The sequence below is a fragment of the Rhinolophus sinicus genome, chromosome 3 (assembly GCF_057876585.1).
Source record: "Rhinolophus sinicus isolate RSI-liver-muscle chromosome 3, RSI-T2T, whole genome shotgun sequence".
In the NCBI taxonomy this organism is placed as follows: Eukaryota; Metazoa; Chordata; class Mammalia; order Chiroptera; family Rhinolophidae; genus Rhinolophus; species Rhinolophus sinicus.
The window spans coordinates 178,061,236-178,082,759 of record NC_142503.1 but is presented as its reverse complement, the minus strand read 5'-3'; the positions used below and the strand labels follow the sequence as shown (position 1 = coordinate 178,082,759).

The 21,524-nt window shown below is 54.4% G+C and overlaps 1 protein-coding gene and 1 long non-coding RNA gene across 3 annotated transcripts in view; one reads left to right on the top strand and one right to left on the bottom strand.

Annotated features, from left to right (window-relative positions):
* Positions 1-21,524, top strand: part of LTBP2 (latent transforming growth factor beta binding protein 2) — a 99,056-nt gene that overhangs the window by 74,544 nt on the left and 2,988 nt on the right. The window contains exons 14-35 of one of the 2 annotated variants that reach the window (XM_074327209.2): positions 42-81; positions 973-1,071; positions 2,131-2,259; positions 2,984-3,112; positions 5,664-5,783; positions 10,619-10,738; positions 11,820-11,942; positions 12,168-12,293; positions 12,732-12,857; positions 13,733-13,855; positions 13,956-14,081; positions 14,510-14,632; positions 15,325-15,456; positions 15,763-15,888; positions 16,529-16,672; positions 17,549-17,740; positions 17,849-17,932; positions 18,683-18,811; positions 19,179-19,316; positions 19,411-19,578; positions 19,898-20,179; positions 21,117-21,266. In XM_074327209.2, the coding sequence (XP_074183310.2) occupies positions 42-81; positions 973-1,071; positions 2,131-2,259; positions 2,984-3,112; positions 5,664-5,783; positions 10,619-10,738; positions 11,820-11,942; positions 12,168-12,293; positions 12,732-12,857; positions 13,733-13,855; positions 13,956-14,081; positions 14,510-14,632; positions 15,325-15,456; positions 15,763-15,888; positions 16,529-16,672; positions 17,549-17,740; positions 17,849-17,932; positions 18,683-18,811; positions 19,179-19,316; positions 19,411-19,578; positions 19,898-20,179; positions 21,117-21,266 (2,929 nt within the window). The remainder of the gene's footprint in view (positions 1-41; positions 82-972; positions 1,072-2,130; positions 2,260-2,983; positions 3,113-5,663; positions 5,784-10,618; positions 10,739-11,819; positions 11,943-12,167; positions 12,294-12,731; positions 12,858-13,732; positions 13,856-13,955; positions 14,082-14,509; positions 14,633-15,324; positions 15,457-15,762; positions 15,889-16,528; positions 16,673-17,548; positions 17,741-17,848; positions 17,933-18,682; positions 18,812-19,178; positions 19,317-19,410; positions 19,579-19,897; positions 20,180-21,116; positions 21,267-21,524) is intronic. The other variant, XM_088797403.1, reaches the window with a different exon arrangement.
* LOC109448339 (uncharacterized) lies at positions 4,189-7,612 on the bottom strand. Its single transcript, XR_002137500.3, has 3 exons — positions 7,326-7,612; positions 5,255-5,393; positions 4,189-4,913 (listed from the first exon to the last, which is right to left on the bottom strand). It is a non-coding gene; the product is annotated as an uncharacterized LOC109448339 (long non-coding RNA).

Below are 21,524 nucleotides of genomic sequence, written 5' to 3'. Positions count from 1 at the left end.
GACAGAGGAGCCAAGAGTGACATTCTCCCATTTCTGTGCAGGTCACAACCAGTGTTACCCAAGTACCTGCCTGGGTCCCAGGTGAGTCCCTCTTCCTAGCAGCTCCCAGGAAACAGAAAAGGGAGGGAAGGAGAGACCTTCATCTAGTAGTGGAGTTAGTACACCTGAGCTGATACACGGAGCTCAAATCAGATGAGGTCGTGGATGACGAGGCGACATGTGAATGCTTTTCTGGGAGCCCTATACACCTGAGGAGGTCAGCGAAAAACAGTAATGCTATGCAAATATTTCCCTAACACAGCATTCTGCCTGCATTTCATAGTGTCACTCAGCGTAGAAAGGAGACCAAGAAGAAAGCACTAGCTGGCTGGTCATGTTCCCAGAGCCCTTTGCCAGTGGTCTATCTTCCCCTGGGAACAGTGAGGGCTCTGCAGAGCCCAGCTTGCCAGTCGCTCGGGTTGGAGACAGGGTGCTGTTCCAAAGTCAGAAAGCCGAACTTCCGCTTCCTGTACTGTCAAACGGACACTAATACCTGCCCTGCTGCCTCCCAAGGCAGATGAGATGTTCACGTTCATGGCAGAGCTCTGGAAGCTGTAAAGTGCTTTGCAAACAGAAAGAGAAGAATGCTGAAGTGGGAACCAGGAGGCCTCGCTTTGGCTCTGTGTCCAGCAAGACAAGTGGCCATTTCTGCGAGTTTCCGTCTCCTTGCTGGTGAAATGGAGCCAGAGACTGGATGAGCGCTAAGACCCATTAGAGCGTTCACATGCTCTGACTTTATTTGGAGCCAGGTCAAGGTTCAGGAGGCTAGGAGGCAGAAGGGGTTCTAGGCTCCACCCATGGCTCTCGGAGTCCTAACGGCAGAGAAGGGAAGGGCCCCTGCCAGCATCTCTGGATGGAACACTGTCCAAGATCGGAAGGCAGGCAGCCAGGGGGCCACAGAGCCAAGACACCTGCTCCCTCTCCCCTCTGCAGGAGATGCTGCAGGACAACCTGGACAGGGGATTACAGAGACCCAGGAAACAGAGCAAGTGACTACCCCCACCAATGTGCTGGTGACCTTGGGTTCCCCAGGTACCTCCTGCCAGCCCCATGAGGTGTGACTGCCCAGAGCCAACTCCATGGCCTCTCAACCCGATGAACAGTCTCCAGCGAACTCCTGCCCACGCTCAGGGCCCCCGGCCTCACCTCAGAGAGCACAGGGCGCCCTAGTGAACACGGAGTCCTTTCTGGAGCACTGTTCCAGCCAGGAAGAGAAACAGAAGGGACTCCTGGGGGAGGGTCTTACTCAGAGGGTCCTTCTTGAGGAAAGGGAGCATGCAGAGCCTCCAGGAGCCTGGCTCTTCCAGGCTACTGAGCCTGAGTCGGCTGAGGACTCTGGCAGTGGGCAGCCTCTGCCCACGGGGATGGCCAACTTTCAGGAAGGAACTGGTTCTAGTTCTCAAGGTTGTTTAACTGCCTGAAAGTCTGTGTCCACCCCTCTGGCCCACTACAGTGGTGAGGGGGTGCCGTGTGGGGAGATCCTGGCAAATCCACCTTGCTCTGGAATGCGCATTCCTCAAAGGCTCATTGTCTGGGGACTTGGTTCCAGAGAAGCAAGGCCGCGTTGCCACTGCTGCCCCCTGTGTGTGTGTGAGCTCACATGTGCCCACATTAGGGGCTCGCTGATCTCTTAACCCCACAGGCTGAGGCCACCTTGGGGGAGGGGTATGTCTGGATTGCCTGTGGCAAAAGAAGGGCCCTGCAGCCTGAAGGAACACTCAGAGTGTGGGTGGGTGGAGGTTTGGGCTTCCCAGGCCTGAACCAAGACATCCCGCTGCCCGCTCCGAGGACCTCTCCTCGGGGCTCAGTGCACTGCTCTAGGGAGTGTTCTGGTCTCCCCTCTGCCTGGCAAGCAATATGAGCTGGGTGAAAGGGCTCAGCTCAGGAGTCTGAGTCTAACAAGGAAAATGCACCTGGAAATGATAAGGAAAATACTACGTAGATAGGGGAGGACCCAGCTAAGAGTGGGATGAGGTTTCTGTCTCCTTTGAGGCCCTTGTGCCCTGTCCCCCAAACTCTTCCCACCCCACTCCACTGCCTTTGCCAATCCCCTATTCTTCCATAACCCCTGCTTCGCTCTGTCTCCCACAGATATTGACAGATGTGCCTCTGGAGCCAATAACATCTGTGGCCCCGGAACCTGTGTGAGCCTCCCAGATGGATACAGATGCATCTGCAACCCCGGCTACCGGCTGCACCCCAGCCAGGCCTACTGCATGGGTATTTACTCATGTCCTGGGCTTGGATGGGAGCAGGGCCAGGAAACAGAGTCAAGAGAACAGGCAGCAGAATGTCCACGCAGTGCTGTGTGGTTGGTGGGTTTAGGAGGGGAACAGTCACTTTGACAAAGCTAACCTTAACCTTGGGGAGACCAGTCTCTAGAAGCACCATCCAATGAGTCTCCAGGACTCCAGAAGAGTGGAAAGCCACCCCAGGAATCCCCAACTGGGGCCTGGAGGCCTTAGCTCTGAGCTTAGCCCACCACCCAAACTGGCCATCCCACTGCCTGCAGAGCAGCCCGAGACCTGCCCTCGTTGTAAATGTCTCCACCAGAGCGTCCCTGGGGGACAGGTTTGGGACCAAGACAGAGCATCACGTGTGGGCCTGATCCCTCCTCCCATCCAATACTACTGTGCAGAGTAGACACCTCCGCTGTGCCTTGAAGGAGAAAGGAAGTGATCGTGGGGCCACTGGGAGAGGGGCTGTGGGGCAGGGAGGAGGTGCAGGGGGGCAGCCGCCAGGGCCTTTGGTGCCCAAATGGGCCAAATGGGCCAACTTTGTGGCTCCTAGCCTTAGAGATGTTTCATCTCTCTGGCCTCCTTTGCTCCCACATCCCCGCCTTGGCTCATAGCACTGTGCCCAGTCCACCCTTAGCATGGGCAGTTTGCTAGCAGGTGCCCAAGCAAGACCACCCTGACCTCCCTCCCCATCTCCCATTGCCCAGATGACAACGAATGTCTGAGGGATCCCTGCGCAGGAAGAGGGCGCTGTGTCAACAGCATGGGCTCCTACTCCTGCCTCTGCTACCCTGGCTACACGCCAGCCACCTCCGGGACCACGCCGGAATGCCAAGGTAAGCCCTTGCCCCTGACATGGGCACAGAACCCCACAGATCGTGCTGGGGTGGAAGAAGATCCAGGCACTCACAGCCCCCGGTCACCATGCTGCAGCGTGCAGGGAGTTCAAAGGGCTGTGGGAACCAGGAGCAGGGCTCTGACCTGCACCTGGGAGGAAGCTGACCTACCCTGAGACCGGAAGGAGAGGCAGGAATCCGAAAAGCAGCAACATTCACAAAAACTCCAAGGAATTGTGGCTGAAGCCAAGAGCGTGAGGGTCCAGGGACACGGCTAGGGAGGAAAACTAAAAGCCAGGTTCCCGAATTCTGAGTGACAAGGAGCTGCTTTCATTTTGGGTAAAGAGGGCAAGCCATGAGGACGATGTCTGGGACACCCGGCTGACTGGGGAGCCAGCATGGCTTTGCACAAGGAGTATGGGTCCTCGGCAGCATGAAGATGCCTGCAAGGCTTTGAACTTCCCTGGGAAGCTCTGCATGAACAACTGGGTAAAAATGCTTCCAACACAAACCTTTATATGCAGAACCGATACTGCCATACCTACGGCTTTGCAAACGTTCACAAAGAATATGATGCAGCACTTTCCAAGCAGGGCCTCAAGACTCATAACCCAGTTGGATCCTTCACCTGGAGAATGGCACTGTTGTTCTTGGGACGCACAGTGTGTTTCTGGGATGGGCAGCCCAGAAACGGGCCTGTCCTGGAAGCCAAGGCAGCTGGGTTTCCTCCCATTGCCAGGGTGCCTTTGGGTTCTAATTCCCTAAAGGTCTGGTCTGCAGAGACCAAAACCATCCAGGTCCTTTCACCTGATTGTGGGGACAAGGGGAGTAGAGGAAGCAAACCCACCTACCTTAACCAAAGAATGGGAGACTTGTATGAATCATTCGCTCAGCACTCCAGCACTGGTCATCTATGTGCCAGGTGCCGTGTAAGCTCTGGGGGTAGTGTGATGAGTAAGGCATGAATTGGCCCTGTGGGGGGAGGAAGCAACTGGTTCTGTATAGAAGAATATGAGAAGGTTTTTCCCCAAGGGGGTGTTTGAGCTGGGACAGAATAAACAGTAGCAATGGCTTAATGAACACCTACTATATGCCAGCACTGTCCTAAGCACTTTATTATATGAAGCTCACCACCCTGACCCCAGACAGTAGAAATCCTTATCCCCATTTTATAGGTTAGCAAACTGAGGCTTAGATTGGTGAATTTAAACCCCAAGCTACCTTACACCTAGTTGACAAAGCTGGAAACAGAATCAAAGTCCCAAAGCATGGTTTGCTTCCAACAACATATTCCCTTACGTGCAGGGTGAAGGACCAGAGGCAGCAGAAGGTATTCCAGGGAAAGGGAACCATTTCTGCAGAAAGCAGAGTAGTGAACAGGCCTGGCATGTGCTGGGAATAATGATAAATCCAGTGTGACTGGAGCGTGGGGTATGTGGAGGAAGTGGCAGGGGCTGAGGCCAGTTGTGAAGTGTCTTGAGTGCCAGGCTGAAGTGTTTGGACGCTGGCCCGCAGGCAGTGGCAGCCAGTAGAGGTCTGTAAGCAGAGGGTGGCGATGCGGTCAGCTGGCTTTCAGGAAGGTGACTCAGGCAGCAGTCCTCAGAACAGGCTGGAGTTAGCGAGGGAAGAGGCTGTGGGCCAGGGGCTTCTCTGGGCTTCGCGGCCTTGGAGGTGTTGTGGGCCAGAGGCACTGTTCTCTGTAGGCCCAGCCGGAGATACTGGCCCGGGACCAGCAGTGGCTCCTGCAGGTGGTCCAGACAAGGGGTTCCACTGCGTGCCAGCCTGGGTATCCGGGATGTCTCTGCCAGACCAAACAGAGAGGAGGAGGGAGGGAGCTCAAGGTCAGCGATCAGTGCTTCTCCCAGTGGGGCCTGGCCGCTGCTTTATGAGGCCTCATCCAGGATAACATCCACTTTCTAAATGTTGCCAGTCTCATAAAACGATCCCATTATTTTAATTATTTACTTTGTTTTTATTTATGAATTTATATAATTCATTAATATTAATCATTACAATCTCCAGAATTCCAGTAATATCTTTGGTTAATATAAATTATTTGAATGTTAAATATTTACAGTAACAGTTACACTTTACTAATAAGTATGAGCATCTCTTCGTAGGTTAGCTGTTGGGTTTCCTTACCTGGAAATTGCTTGTTCCCATCTTTTGCTCCCTAAACTTTAAGAAGGCCCTTGAGAACTCTAGGAGCAGACCAACCCAGGGGGATGTGTCGGGGTCAGGAGGGAAACGTTGCTGGCCTCCTCAGATCATGGGCCACCGCCTGAAGACGGGAAGGGTGAGAAGACAACTGTGAGGGTCCTCATGGGCCCCAAAAGTAGCCTCCCTGGGAGAAAGGAACTCAGGAGTTTGCCAGGGCCTGAGCTAGGTCAGTCGCAGACCTGGCATAGGAGCCCCTGCCGCTCATGGCTGCAGCCGAAATGCCTTCCCCGCCTGGGCCTCAGCTTGGGCGTCCTTCTCCTCGGCCTCTGAAGGGATCCCCAGGACCCCTGCAGGGCTGGTCTCCACTCAGGCCTTTTGTGTGTGTTCACAGACATAGACGAGTGTGAGCAGCCAGAGGCATGCCACAAGGGGCGGTGCACCAACACGGAGGGCTCCTACCACTGCCGATGTGACCAGGGCTATATCATGGTCAGGAAGGGACACTGCCAAGGTAAGGACCTGAGTACCGCGCCACCTTCTCCTCGTCCCTCCCCACACACTGGTTGCCCCCAACGCCCCTTCCAGCTTGTCCCTGACTGGGCCTCTTGATGCGGAGCCCACTCCTATGGAGAGAGACCTGTCTGGGAATTCTTGAGCCCTTCCATCCCCTCAGTGACATTTTGGCATCCTGTCTGTCCCCTGAAGCAGGGAACACAAGCAACTTATGTACATGAGACCCCGGGAACATTCCCTCTGGACACTCATGCCCCTCACTTTGAGTCATAGCACTCTCCTTGTTCGGAGAGAAGGAATCAGCCTATCAGCGAGGTGACTGGAGCCTTAGCCTTGGCCTTGTTGCTAAAGCTTTGAGGCTGTGAGCTCCTTAGGATGGGACCATATCCTTAGATGACCCATGATAGTTGTCTATGCATTGGACACCCCCAACAAATGCTAGTTGAATGAATGAGTGAATGAATGAATGAGCCTCAATCCTTGCTCCTTTTCTTAAGCCAAAGTGGCTGTGACATTGCTAACTGGTCACCTCACAGACTATCTTGCACCTGCCACCTCCTGGCAACTCTGCCACTATCACCTTCCTGCCAGGCTGGAGTGTCAAATGCTTACAAGAGGCCTGGGTTCTATGCTCCCAAGACTGTCTGAGACTAGAATAAATGAGGGTAAATCAAGGCTCTTCCTGAAGAGAAATCCTGCCCTGGACCTGAGGTTGGGGCCAGCCTCCTCGCAGACTCCAGGTTTTTCCTGGACAGGACTTGCCTGGATTCAGAGGGTCCTAGAGGTGAGGAGTGAGCTTGTGTGCCTTGTAAAGGGCAAGTCCTCTTCCCAATGTCACTACTGCAGAAGCAAAGTCCGGAGTCCTAGAAGGTCCTAGCACTGGGGAGAGGTGGCTGGGGTGGCAGGACAGACAGCTCTCTGTCTGCACACACCCTCACCCCGCATGTCACCTTCCCTTCTCAATACTTCCCTCTTGGGGCTCCCCCTGTAAAACTGAAGCCTAAGCATGATCAGAGCCGGAACCCCTTTTCCTCATAAGTGTGATAGAGGCAGACAGCCTGGTATGTTCCAGGAGAATGGAGAGTGAAGGGAGTCAGCATTTGGTGGGGGCCTACGAGGAGCCAGGTATTGTGCTACCTCACAGGTTACCTCATTTCGGCGTCACGTTATGAAGCTGACATAAGACTGCATTAAAAAGAAAAGCAAAATGAAAAGAAATGAACCAAAACATTACCAGGATATTAAAAGGATCAGATTTATCCTAACTAGTCTATGTTCAGAGCACAGGCTCTGGCAGAGACGGGCCTGGGTTTGGCTCTTGTCTCAATTTCTGAAAATGGCAACCACAACGCGCATCTCAGAGGCTCACGTGAGGACCGAATAAGCTAAGACATGCAACGCACACATACAGACCCTAAGTGACTAGGGGTAGTATTACTATCTGAGGGCCCCATTCTTTTCACATCTAGACTCCCCCTGTACCCCAGACCATGCTTCTGGATTGTCCCCTTCCCCTCTGGAGGAAAGGTTCCCGACATACCTGGGCTGGAAGGTCAGGCTGTTCCTGGCCCAGGGCAGACACTCTGAGTCTGTTGAGAGAAAGACTGACGCAGTCTGCACTCTTCTCCAGATTTTCATCAGTAACCACAGGCCCAGCCTGTCACCCTGGTAACCCGGTCAATTTCCTCTCTCTCTTTTTTCTTCCTCCAACTAAGAAACCACTTTCTCCACTAAACTCAAAATCTCTGGTGAAAGGCCTGAGTGGTCTGGATAGCGGCCCATCCAAAGTCTCAATGGCATTTCCGTCGTACCAGGAATCTGCGTTCCCACGGAAAGGGCTTAGATTCTCCTGCAGCCTGCCAGGGCTTTACTGTCCCCACCCCCACCCCCACCCCCATATCCAAGGTGACCTGAGCTTCTGGCCCTTGACTGAGTGCCCTCCCCACCCCGTGCTCTCACAAGGTACAGAGGCGAGTGCCCTTATGTTTCCTCATGCACAGACTGAAGTGCTGGTAGAGAAGCTCCAGAATCCTTGTACAGATAGCAGCTCGGCAAGCTGGTCCCTGGGGTGACTGTTTCCATGGGTCTTCTGGGGTCTCTTCAGCAGCCTCATATGAGGAGGATGTGGTATTTTAATCACATGGTCTCATTCTTTGGTCAGCAAACATTGGCTGAATGCCAGCTGTGTCCCAGCCGTGGGCCAGGAATATAGCAATAAGTAAGAATGATAGCTCCTGCCCCTGACACCCAGGGTAAAACCTACCAAAACATGCCATGATCTTAACATTAAAAATCAAGCACTAGACCAGGCAGAAAACTCTGGCTCCAGTCCAGGCACCAAGGGGTTGGGAGAACAGCCTCAGGATATCTGGTGCGGTTAGATCCAGTGCCTCTAACACAGACTGGTCAGGAGTGGTCTCCACTTCATCCAAATCTTTATCTGGCTCCTTCTGATTGGTTTAGCTAGCAGCTCCTATGTAGAAGAGGCCTCCCCTGGCTCAGGGCTGCTTTGATCTTCTGCTATTCTTCTCCCACTTGCTGACAGACCTCTCACGTGTGATAATCTCCGGCTGGGACTCTGGTTTGAAGAAGGAAACCAGCAATGGTGTGCCAGGAGAGGATAGGTTATGCTGCATTAACAAACAGCCCTAATCTTAGTGACTCAGAATACAGCAAACTTATATCTGACCAAGGCCATCTGTCCATCGTGGGTCCACTGGTGCCCTGCCCCACATTTCCTCACTCTAGAACCAGGCTAAAGGAAGAGCCAACATCTTGAAAGTGGCTAGTCTCCATGGAAGAAAGAAACAGCACTCTGCAGGGTTGTACACCATTATATGCTTTGGTGCATAAATCACACATGGCATATCTACCCATAGCTCACTGGCCAGCACTAGTCCAAAGCAGAGAGCTGGAATATTTAGTGAACAGCATTAGGACTACAAGTGTCCTAAGGCCCAGCATAAGACATTCCGTGCATCACCTCCACATAAGTGCCCAGAACATTTGGGGGAGGACAGACCCCAGGGCTCTTTGCTGCTGGTAATTCTAATCTCCTTCCTACACTAACTGATCCCCACAGGAAAGGCTCCAAAACTAATTTTTTTCTCCGCGTGATCTTAGAGGAGGATCCTTGCCTCTTCCTTATTCTCCTTCTCTTCATCCCAAAGTCTCGCTTCCCTGAAGCAAAGATTGCTTATCTTTCCCAATACCTTTGCTCGGCCTCCTTCCGGTACCTCAGCCAAGGTCAGCAGGATGTGGTACTGGATGCTTTCTTCTGGGAGGCCAAAGTTGGCAGTCCTAGATCTTTCATTCCCCCATCTCTGTCTCATTCTTTCCATCTCTGTCTTTACAGAAGCACTTAGAATAGTTTAGCGTGGTGTCACCACAACCCAACTCAGGGCTCTTGGCTGCCCTCTTTCCAATGAGCCTTATCTCAGATGAACCTCGTCCTAAGATTGCCTAGTAGTTCTGGGTATCTCTTTGCAAATACCCACCTGACTAACCACCTGCCCTGTGAATGTCTTCCTCTTCTGGACCCTCAGCGTGAAGTGTTGGTCTTGAGAGGGCCCAGTTCCCTGGGACAGAGGACTTTGATGTAGACCAAATGACTCCAGGGGAGACTCATTTTCACCATCCACCCATAACAGGTCCCATGCTCTGTTCTATAATGACAGCTGCTGGCTTTAATCCCTTTGCTATAAGCCTGTGTTCTGACCCTTGGCCCTGCCTCCTGCATTTTCCTCCATGGGGCTGAGTAAGTCTTCCGGTTGGACAGTAGGGCCTCTGAACCTGCATAACTGGGTCGACTTCCTCCAAAAGAATGACAATTACCCATTTAGGAACAATAGACCCTCCTGTTTCCTCTGGAGCTTGGTGGATCTGTGTGTCACGAGTAATGACTGGGAGCCTCAACGCTGGGCCAGAGGAGCACAGCGTCCTCCTGCAGCCCCGACCCAGAGTTTAGTCCCTGTGTTATGACCTCCCTAGCTCAGCCAGATCCCCTGGGTGCCTTGGATATGGACTCCCCAAGATGCCAGGTCCCATTGGAAAAGAACCCTGCCTGCAGCTCCTGGGAACAAGATCTCCATCCTCCTCTTTATTGTCTTTGTCCCAGGACTGCTGTTCCTCTCCCTCCATGGACCCCCTCCTCCCCTGCTTGTCCTGTTGGTACTGAGGTCATCCTTTATGGTTGACTTTCCTCGATCTCACCAGAGTGGGTGCTGGGAGCCCTATATGGTTCTTGGATTGAAGAAGAGTCTGCCCTCCAGCAGAGAAACCATGCCAGTGTCCACCCTTCTCTCTGCATCAGTCTCAGGGCTGGTCTTGGCCACATCCAAGATTGGGGGTCATCCTCGGTCCTTATTTTCTGGCGCAAGGAAACCCATTATGCCTTCATTGCCCGGCTGGTGATCTATTCTGGGGCCTGCTGTTCCAAGTATGCACAATCCCAGTAATTGTCACTACTTGTAAAGGAACAGGAGTTCTCCAAGGGAAATATGAAGGCTGTTCCCAAAAATCCTGCTCATGAAGTAGAGCTCGCTCACCCTCCCACAGCTCATGGTAACCACATCCTCTCACACCCACCCAGGGTGTCTCCCTTTCTAAAGTTCTTCCATCTCTCTTCCATCTTTGTCCAGGACAGTGGGTGGAAGGTGGAGTTGGGAACACAGGACAACACTCACTTTTTCCTAGTTTCCATCTGTATAGAAACTGGAATCCCTCCCTCTGCACAACCAAGGGCAGGGTCACGGATTTGCTTCTTCACAGACCCACCCATGTGCTGTGGTTCCCAAGGGATGGATGACCAAGGGAAGGGATGTTGTTTTGCAGATATTGACGAATGCCGTCACCCTGGCACCTGCCCTGATGGGAAATGCGTCAACTCCCCCGGATCCTACACTTGTCTGGCCTGTGAGGAGGGTTACAGGGGCCAGAGCGGGAGCTGCGTAGGTGAGGACTGCTTGCCAAGGCCTTGAGAGGACTGTCTGACCTTGGGACCTCTGGTTGAGCCCACACACAGGGAGAGAAAGAGGTGGGCAGAGGGGAGTGTCTTGGAGGCTATTGTTCTCCATGATCCGGCCAGGTTCCCGGATGACCATGGGCATGAGATGGGTAAGCTTCAGTTACTGGTGCTCTGCCCTCAGAACCAGCTTTGGTGCAGGTCCTTTTGGCTTCTTGGCCATATCTGTTCAGAAGCTATAGTACAAGGTCCCAGAAGCTTCTGTGGCTGGCTCCTGCTGGGTAGAGTGAAGTGACAAGCATCTTAGGAAGAGGCTGACTCTGGTGTTGAGATGTAGCAGCCAGACCCCAATCTGGTTTCCAGGGAGGAGGGGTCTTCTACTTTTCTGCGTCTCAACAGCAGTGTCTAAACAACAACACCGACGGAGCAGTGGGTGCTCTTCTCCTTCCACAGGGGGCTGCATGGCAGCTGTAGGAGGAATGTTCTTTCGCCTGCGCCCCCGCAGAAAGAAGGGTCAGGGGTTCAGAATGTCAGGAGGGACTGAGTTGTGAATAGATGCTTTGAGGCCCTGGAGAGGGCAGACATTTCCCAGGCCCTTGACACTGCCACTCATCTACCCAGGCCTAGCTTGGCCTCTTTCTGCTTTGCCCACTCACCTATTGAAGCTGGTTGTTAGGCCGGGAACATGAGACCATTCTAAGTTGGTTGGCAGGGAGGGGGCCAGAGAGGTTCAGACCCACTGTAAGATGAGTCAAGGGTCTTGTACACTTTACTGCAGATGTCCTCAGGTGGGCCAAAGCAGCCCCAGGGCTGGGGGACCTGGCCCCCTTTTCTAGGATGTATGCAGCATGCTCTGTGTTAACTGAAGTGAGCTCGGTGGGGAGGGCACCCTGCCCTGCAGAGGTGGGTGGTGTCAGGCGCGGGGATGACCTCATGGCTTTCCCAGCATGGCCTATAGCTCCTCTGAATGGTGATTCCTGGGCCTCGTAATTGAGATGCTGTAAGCCTGATGAAAGGGGGCTGCATGAAGGAGAGGAGGCCAGCCCACCATCTTGGCCTTCTCTCCCACAGATGTGAATGAGTGTCTGACCCCTGGGGTCTGTGCCCATGGAAGGTGCATCAACCTGGAGGGCTCCTTTAGATGCTCTTGTGAGCAGGGCTATGAGGTCACCTCAGATGAGAAGGGCTGCCAAGGTACGACGATGCTGGAGCACCCTTGCTCCACAGCAAACCAGCTTGTATCTCCTTCCTCCGCACACACTCCTAATCCACCCCTGGCCCCGCATCCCTAACCATGTGGACCCAAGACATCACTGCCAAGACCTGTCCTTTGCCCAATCCCTGCCTACCTGTCAGTCCCTGCTGTCCTGACATATCTGTCCTGCAGAGTCCCACACAGAACTCAATGGCCTGTTTCAGATGTCAACGAATGTTCCAGCCGCTCCTCATGCCCCACGGGCCTTTGCCTCAACACTGAGGGCTCCTTCGCCTGCTCAGCCTGCGAAAGTGGGTACTGGGTGAATGAAGACGGCACTGCCTGTGAAGGTAACCCTGGGGACGGGGTTGGCAGAGAGGAACAAAGAATATAGGCCCTCTTACCTTCCAAGAACTCTCTGTTTGTCCCCTAGCTTTGGACTGATGCGAAGGGCCTTCAGGCTAGGCTAGAGGACCCTATACATGGACGTGGCCCCAAGAAGAGCTTCTGTTATCATAGTCCCAAAGTTTAGAGGTGAAGACCGAAAGAAAAGGCAGTCATAGAGACAAGAGGGAAGCTGACAGTGGAGTTGCCCCAGAAGCGTTCGGGGGAGAGGGTGCTGGGGTTGGCCTAGAGAAGTTCCACAGCCAGGGCTTGCCCTTCCCCATGGGCCTGGAGAGAGTTCTATAAACTCAGAGAGGGAGGCCAGAGGCATGGGGAGGTTCCTGCCTTGCACGGTGGAGGGAGCCCTCCCAAGCCCCAGAGTGACCAACTACTGTCTGCCCCAGACCTGGACGAGTGTGCCTTTCCGGGAGTCTGCCCCTCAGGAGTCTGCACCAACACTGCTGGCTCCTTCTCCTGCAGGGACTGCGACCAGGGCTACCAGCCCAGCCCCCTGGGCCACACCTGTGAAGGTGAGAGCCCCCCGCAGGTGAGGAGAGCATAGATGGGATATGGGACACTAAGCCATCACCCTCCCAGAAGGGAGTGGCCAGGACACAGCAGGGGCTGTTCCCAGACCAGGGGACCCTCTGTCCAGCTTGGATGGTGGCTAGCTGGGACACTTATTCTCAGCCCTCCCCCAACAGGACTTGGAAAGGCGACTGCAGATCTGGGTCTAGGGGGAAATGAGCCATTGGATCACAGGCTTCATTGTGCACCAGCACCACTGGGGTAGTTTGTCTGACATGCAGCTTCCTGGGCCTGTCCCAGACGTGCTAAATAACTTCTCTTGGGGGCAGGGGAGGTTGGGATCTGTTTTCTAACAAGTTCCCCAACAGTTCCTCGTCAGGGTGGGTGCTGGGACGGTATTTTGAAAAACACTGGCCTATACCAGGCAATCTGCAGGCCAACTTGAAAACCCTGGTTTCTGTTACCTTCTCAGTTTCCCTGTATCTGTTTCCTTGGTTTGGTTCTCATCTGTTTTCCTATTGCTTCTCAGTAAAATCTAAGCCATCTCAGCCAGAAAGGCAGTGGGGTTTGGCCAGCCTAGGCCAGGGTGGCTGGGAAAGCCCGAGTGTGCCCAAGGTGGGAATAGTGTGGGAAACTGGAGAAGCTCGGCCAGAGGCAGGGAGGCCTGCAGAGCCGGAGCGACAGTGGAGGGAGCTGCAGTCACCTTGCTCCCCAAAGCCTCCCTCCCCAGCTCCTCCAAACTATGCTGCTTCATAAGGGATGATGCTCCTTGGGGCCGGACTCCTCAGGCAGGTGACAGGTCCTCTGGAGTCCTCCCCATCGTCCTGTCCTTGGGAGGTGCTGCCAGTAGCTTCTTTCCTCCTGTGTGACTCTGCAGATGTGGATGAGTGTGAAGACCTCCAGAGCAGCTGCCTGGGAGGCGAGTGCAAAAACATGGCTGGCTCCTACCAGTGCCTCTGTCCCCGGGGTTTCCAGCTGGTCAATGGCACCGTGTGTGAGGGTGAGTTGCTCAGGTCACCCCACCAGGGACTGGAGGAAGTGAGTGTATGGGGAGGTGGGAGCATCCCCAGGAGACCCCACTGCCTATCTTCTCCCTGCAGATGTGGACGAGTGTGTGGGAGACGAGTACTGCGCACCCCATGGCGAGTGCCTCAACAGCCAGGGGTCCTTCTTCTGTCTCTGCGCACCCGGCTTTGCCAGCGCAGAGGGAGGCACCAGCTGCCTGGGTAAGAAGCCAGCGTGGCCATGTCCACTTGCCAGCAGCAGGGGGTGCTAGAGGCTATGTCTAGAGTACTGAAATAAAATTCTCCTGGTCCCACCCGTGGTTAGGAAGATGGGAGGCTGACAGTGATGAGAGGGAGCCAAGTGTCAGGGCGGGACCCTTGCACCAGGGCCTCTCTATGATGTCTACAGCAGGCACTTGCCCTCTGAGCTCTTTGAGTGTCACCCTTCTCCCCTTGACAGAGCCCTAGTTCCAGGGCTCCTCCCCAGCCTGGCCTCGGGCTTCCAGCTCTGAACTCTTCCTCAGATCTCCCAGCCCTAGCCTACCCTGAGCCACTCCCTGGCCCCCTGGGGGCTACTTAGGGCCCAGAAGAAGCTGCCCAGGGCCCTAGGGACCCATGGCTGGGTCTGCTGACAGGCGTCTCTGTTCTAGATGTGGACGAGTGTGCAGTCAAAGACCGGTGTTTGGGAGGGAGCTGTGTCAACACTGAGGGCTCCTTCAACTGTGTGTGTGAAACTGGCTTCCAGCCCTCCCCAGAGAGCGGGGAGTGTGTGGGTAAGGGTACCAGGGTGGGGGGGTGGACAGGGCTCTGCCCATTTCTGACCACCTCGACCCCTGCCTGGTCTTCGGCTCCCTGGGACCAAGAACTGCAGCTTCCAGGAAGCAGAGCACTTTCCACAGATTAATCATCCAATGGAGAATGCATTTATTGAGCCTCTGCTGACTAAGGGACTGAGCGAGGATGACAAAAATGAAGACAATCATAATCCTCGGGCTAGCAGAGCACACTATCTAGTTTTTAAAGCCAAACTGATTCAACAGACATTTATTAAAAACCTGCTAGGTTCAACGTCTTTTTGCTAGGACAAATAGACAGTTATGGGCAATCTTGAAATTGAGCAAGGGAGACAGTTATGAAGACAACTTTCTGTAATACACTTTGATGAAGGTTTTATTTATATAAAAAGAAACATAAAGTGCTCTGATGTAGGGAGGAGAGGGTGGGGGAAAGGAGTGTCACAAAAGGCTAAGGGCTCAGTGCTTTCCTAAATAGCACAGAACTCTCTTTTAGACATTCATCCCTGCTGGGTCAGGGAAATGACTCTGAACCTGAGGTTGAGATAAGCACAATAATGCTGAATAGATCAAGGGCAGCATGGTTGTGGGCATGACCTTGTAATGGCAGAGAGGTGGGGCCAGAGCAGTGACCTGGCCACTTCTGTCCCCTCTCATGGCTCTGGGGACAGATATTGACGAGTGTGAGGACTACGGAGCACCCGTGTGTGGGGCCTGGAGGTGTGAGAACAGCCCTGGCTCCTACCGCTGTGTTCTGGGCTGCCCGCCTGGCTTCCACATGGCCCCGACTGGAGACTGCATTGGTGAGTCGGGAGGAAGTGTCAGAGGTGGGAATGCTGAGGACACCTACTTTCATGTATCCAGCTAGCAACTATTTTCTCCCGAGGACACTATGTTTGCAATTGAAGTTTTGAAGTTTTTTATATATTCCATACAGCAGGCCTTACACAAAAATTGAAGAGGAATGTTAATGTTACAGTTTTCTTGTTCTGTTTCCGAGTTACTTTTCACAGATCTTAGTGTTAATAGACCAAATAAATAAGTATTCCCAGCAAATAAAGGGAGCAAGTGAGAGCACCCCCTACACTCTTGTCTCCACTGTCCCGCAGACATAGACGAGTGTGCCAATGACACTGTGTGTGGGAGCCATGGCTTCTGCGACAACACCGAGGGCTCCTTCCGCTGCCTCTGTGACCAGGGCTTCGAGACCTCGTCCTCCGGCTGGGAGTGCGTTGGTGAGAAGCCTGCGGGCTAGCTGGGTGTGGGCCAGGGAACGGCAGGCCCTCAGGCCCTTTCTCCCATCTCCACCGATGTTGGCTGTCCTGGATAGAAGCCTTAGAGCCCTCCTCCTGAAATGTTCATGCCGTCACGGCTCCATAATGGGTCCTCTTAGAGTGGGCAAGGAAGGGAGATTTCAGCTTCACCCTCCCACTGGCACCCTGGCCAGGTTGGTAGGGAAAGCGTGGCCACATCCTACCAGCAGGGGGAGCAAGCACATCAATGGAGGCTCCACCCTTCTCCAGAGACCACAGAGTGTCAGCTGGCGCGTTCCGAGAATGTGCACAGGGAGGAATCCCTCCTCTGTCCATTTAGTGGCCCTTGTCTGTCACCCTTCTCCTTCTCTCTCCCTTCCCATGCCCCTCTGTTCACCTGTTCCTCCTTCCTGCTATCAAATACCCACTTCTGCTCTCCCTTCCCATGCTCTCTGTTCACCTGTTCCTCCTTCCTGCTATCTCATACCCACTTCTGCTCTCCCTCTGAGACCTAGCCTCTTCCTTTTGGGAGGATGAATATTGGCCCACCACGCTGGAGGCAGGGGCAGGGCCTGGGCTGCCTCTTCTCCTCCGCCCATGAGCCTGTCCTTATGCCTGGCAGACGTGAACGAGTGTGAGCTCATGCTGGCGGTGTGTGGGGCGGCACTCTGTGAAAACGTGGAGGGCTCTTTCCTGTGCCTCTGTGCCAGCGACCTGGAGGAGTACGACACTCAGGAGGGGCACTGCCGCCCGCGGGTGGCTGGAGGTGAGCATGCCCCATAGTCTATCCAGCCAGGATGCACAACGGCTCTGTGGCTTACTCTTCCACTGCTCCAGCTCCTGAGAGGGAGCCTGGGCTGAGATTGGAGCAGTGTGGATAGGGGTGCAGCTTAGGAAAGGAGTGTGGTAGGCCGAGGAGTCTGAGAGTGCAGCAAATGTCAAGACAAGAGGGGGGTCTCCTCCAGGGCAGGAAATATTCAGGAGGCTGCAGGGCTGTGAAGACACTACAAGAGGCTCAGGAAGCTCTGAGGCCAGCTGAGGGCACCAGTCCCGGGATCTTGGAGGGATCCTCAACCCAACCCCTGGAAGCCCTCCGGCTAAGGAAGGCCTGGAGGCTGAGCTAAGCTAGACTCTCCTCTTCTGACTCCCCCCGGGAGCTGCTGGGTTCAGCCTCTCACCCCAGGCTGGACTAGAACTCAGCTGGCTTTCTTTAACTTGGGGAAAAGAGAGCAGGACCTAGAACAAGGAAGAGTGGGAGGGGCTGGGGTAGAGTATAAAGCAGAGGCGTGGGCAGAGGGTTGCCCATGTGGCATTGCAGGGCCTGGGGGCAGCCCACTGCAGTGGAGGAAGAGTGGTATACTGAAAAGAGCAGGGGCTTTGGCACCTGAGGAACTGGGGTCACTTACCAGCTGGTGGCTGTGGCAAGTCACCTAGCTTCTCGAAGCCTCAATTGCCTCATCAGTAAAGTGAGCTGATGATAATAATGCCCACCTCATAGGGTTGTTGAGAACATCAAGTGAGATAATATAGGTAAAAGCATTTTGTACACTGTAAAATGGTATATAAATGTGAAATTTGTAAAGACTAGGGTGTCCCAGAGGGCCATGAACACACAATAACAAGGGGCGTCTATCACACATAGGTCAGAGTATCCCTGCGCCCCCCCCAGGGGACCACGTCTCAGGCCCCATCCGCATGGAATGCTACTCTGCGCACAAGGGCCAGCCGCCCTGCTCTAGCCTTCTGGGCCGGAATACCACGAAGGCTGAATGCTGCTGCACCCAGGGTGCCAGCTGGGGAGAGGCCTGTGACGTCTGCCCGGCCGAGGACTCAGGTAAGGGCCCTGAGGATCCCAGATCCTCTCAGGGTCAGCTTTGCAGGGTGATACTGGGAGAATGGGGACAGAGTGCTGTTCTCTCTAAGCTTGGATGCCTCCCTACAGTCGAATTCAGTGAGATCTGCCCCAGTGGAAAAGGCTACATCCCTGTGGAAGGGGCCTGGATGTTTGGACAGACCACGTACACAGGTAACTTCCCTACAGACCCTGATCCCCAAACTCCATTCATCTGAGCTGGAGCTCCACTCACCTGAGCTCCAGAGGTCCCCAGGGGAGCTATGCATGCAGCCCCAACCTCCTAGGTCACTTCCATCACTTCTGTCCCAGGGCTGATGAGCTCCAGAGTTTTAGCTGGAAGTTCTGACCGGAGCTCCCTTGGAGTGTCCAGACAACCCCACCTCGGTTTTTCTGCTCCCCCGAGGCTGAACCCTCCAAGAACTACTGTGATGCCTTGACCAACCCAGCCACAGGGCACAGGGACAGAGTGGGAAGCAGGCAGTGCCGCTGTACAGAGGCCAGAGGCAGCTGCTTATCTCCCTGGCCACACTTGCAAAGCCAGAAACTTTGGGGAACCCATACTCAAAGTGGGTGGTTTAGGTGTGAGCCCTTCAGTGCCGTAATCCTGAAGATGGAGAAGGAAATAATAGAAAATGAAGTAGTTTTCCTCAAGTGTTTGCTATGTGCCAAGCACAACTTTAAGTACCTTATATGTATTAACATTTTAATCTTCATAACAACCATAAGAGGTTGAGTCATGTCTACATTTTTTAGGTTGAAACTGAGGCAAGGAGAATTTAAGCAAGTTGCCCGAAGTCACCCAACTAGCAAGTGTCAGGGCCAGGATTCGAACCCAGCAAGCCTGGCTTCGGAGCCACTAGTCTCAAGTACCACCTACACTGCTGCTCACCTTCCCCTCACCTCAGCTCTGCCTTCCCACAGATGCGGATGAGTGTGTGATGTTCGGGCCTGGTCTCTGCCAGAATGGCCGGTGCCTCAACACGGTGCCTGGCTACATCTGCCTGTGCAATCCTGGCTACCACTATGATGCCACCCGCAGGAAGTGTGAGGGTGAGGACGCACGCTGCCCCTCCCCACCCCTGGGCCCACAGCTGACCTAGGCCCACAGCTGAACACTCACCCAGCCCTGCCAGCCAGCCCCGTTCTTTTTGGGAGTCCCCCTTCTGGGGGCCGCTGCCGGCAGGTCTGAGGTGAGGGGAGCTGTGGGGCTCTCAGGGTCTGTACGTGAGGACCTGTTGGAAAAGTATCCCTGCGGAAGGGGCCTTCCAGGCTGGGCTGGAGCAAGGGAGGGGAAGCAGGGAAGAGGTGCTACCTCTTCATTGTCAGTTACAAGAAAACTCCTTTCTATGAAGGTGGTCCGTGGGCAAGCCACCTTGGCACTGCCCCACATGTTCCTCCCATCTTCCTGCCACCACAGATCACGATGAGTGCCAGGACATGGCCTGTGAGAATGGCGAGTGTGTGAACACAGAAGGCTCTTTCCATTGCTTTTGTAGCCCACCCCTCACCCTGGACCTCAGTCATCAGCGCTGCATAAATAGCACCAACGGCATGGGTCAGTGGACCTGGGGTAGCGGGGCAACGGCAGCAGGGGGAATGGACCAGGACGGGGGTGGGGGACTCATGTGCCTCTGTGCCTGTGCCACCAGAGGACCTACCTGACCACGACATCCATATGGACATCTGCTGGAAAAAAGTCACCAATTATGTGTGCAGCCAACCCCTACACGGGCACCGCACCACCTACACGGAATGCTGCTGCCAGAATGGCGAGGCCTGGAGCCAGCAGTGTGCTCTGTGTCCCCCCAGGAACTCTGGTGAGAGGGGTGGCCTGTGCCTGCTTGGAGGGAGGGGAGACACCTGCAGAGCTGGGATAGGCCCCGGATAGGGAATGCCCTCACCTTGGAAGGGGGATTTGGAAAGTAGGGCAATCATAGTGGCCCTCTTCTGTCCCTATTGTTTGGGGATAAAGTGGGGCAGGCGATGGGGTGGGGAAAGGAGCACTGCCAGGAACTCTCAGAGGGGACCAGTCCCAGCGGGCTCCTCTCTCCCTGGGGCAGTGAGCCAGGGGATCGCTCACCAGGCTTTAGCTCCCAGGAGTTGGGCCCATCGTCCTCTCTCCCTCCTCCCTGCCAGAGGTTTATGCTCAGCTGTGCAACGTGGCCCGGATTGAAGCAGAGCGGGAGGCCGGGGTCCACTTCCGGCCAGGCTATGAGTACGGCCCAGGGCCCGATGACCTGCACTACAGCCTCTACGGCCCAGACGGGGCCCCCTTCTACAACTACCTGGGCCCTGAGGATGCCATCCCCGAGCTGCCCTTCCACAACACCGCCAGCCACCCAGGGGACCGTACACCAGTCCTTGAGTCTCCCCTGCAGCCCTCAGAACCCCAACCGTACTATGTGGCCAGCCATCCAGGTCTGTGTGGCTGCAAAAATGGGGAAGAGGTGGGGCACCAAAGTTGTTTCACTTCCATCTCTTCCACCTGCTAATTGCTGCCAGCAGGGTGAGGACAGAGAAAGACACACCAAGCCCTCTCACAGGTCACTCAGGGCACAGCTCCAAATGCCCGGTCAGACCCTAACAACTCCCTCTGATGAACTAGCACAGGGGACACAAAGGAACGGGACACCATTAGCCGGTGCCCTCGGGTACTGTCTGTTTTTTCCCCTCCACACCACCTAGGGTATGCAGAATAACCTGCTCTACAGGTTCAAACTTGTGACCTGAAATGTGAATTAAGGATTTCTAATCACTTTGAAAGCCCACTGTGGTGACTTGATTTGTAAGGGGCAGTGACTCCAGCACCCAGGACTTGGATGCTAAGAGGAGCTCAGGCCTGGCATCAGTGCAGTGGACAGGTCCCTGCCCCGGACACAGCCACCTGATCAGACTGATCAAGATGGCACTGAGATTCGGGAGAGGGTCTTCAGTGGTGGGGAGCTGCTTAGAGAGAAGAGGTAGTTTTGCTTGGTGTTGAGTGAGGGTAATCCACTTTCGCTGTCAAACCCCTCCCAGCAAAAACAAAACAAAACAAAGCAAAAAACTATATATCTAAAGATCTTAACACCCTCCCCGCAACCACAACAAAACCCAAAATGCACAGAGACACTCAGCTGCTCAGGAGCCTGGCATTGTAAAAGCAGTGAATCCCAACCTTCCTGGGAGGCCTCATTTAAAGGTCTCACCCACCTAAAATGACACACACTTATTTTTTAAGAATAGTCTTTTGTTTTAGCATCTTTCTATGAGTTTTAAGACCCTCCCCACCCCCACCCCAGGAATTCAACAGAGGGTGAGCGTCCAGGGATTGGGCACAAGGCCTCAGCTTCCTTCTCTGACTTCCTTCTACCAGAACACCAGGCCGGCTTCGAAGGGCTTCAGGCAGAGGAGTGTGGCATCCTGAATGGCTGTGAGAATGGCCGCTGTGTGCGTGTGCAGGAGGGCTACACCTGTGACTGCTTTGAGGGCTTCCAGCTGGACATGGCCCAAATGGCCTGTGTGGGTAAGTTTAGCATCAGAGTGGCAATGCCCAGGAAGCAAACTGGCCCTGATGATTCCCTGTGGAGGTCAGACTGGCCCACTGCTCACGTTAGGAATGCATGTCTGAACTTAGGATAGCTGGAAAATCCATACTGCCCCCTAGTGGGACTGCCTATGCTGGGTTTAGAAAGACCTTTCCATGGAGGTGCCCTGACCAAAAAACGTCAGGGACAAAGGAGCAGACCACTCTCCTGGGCACAGTATGGGCTCCTTACCACCT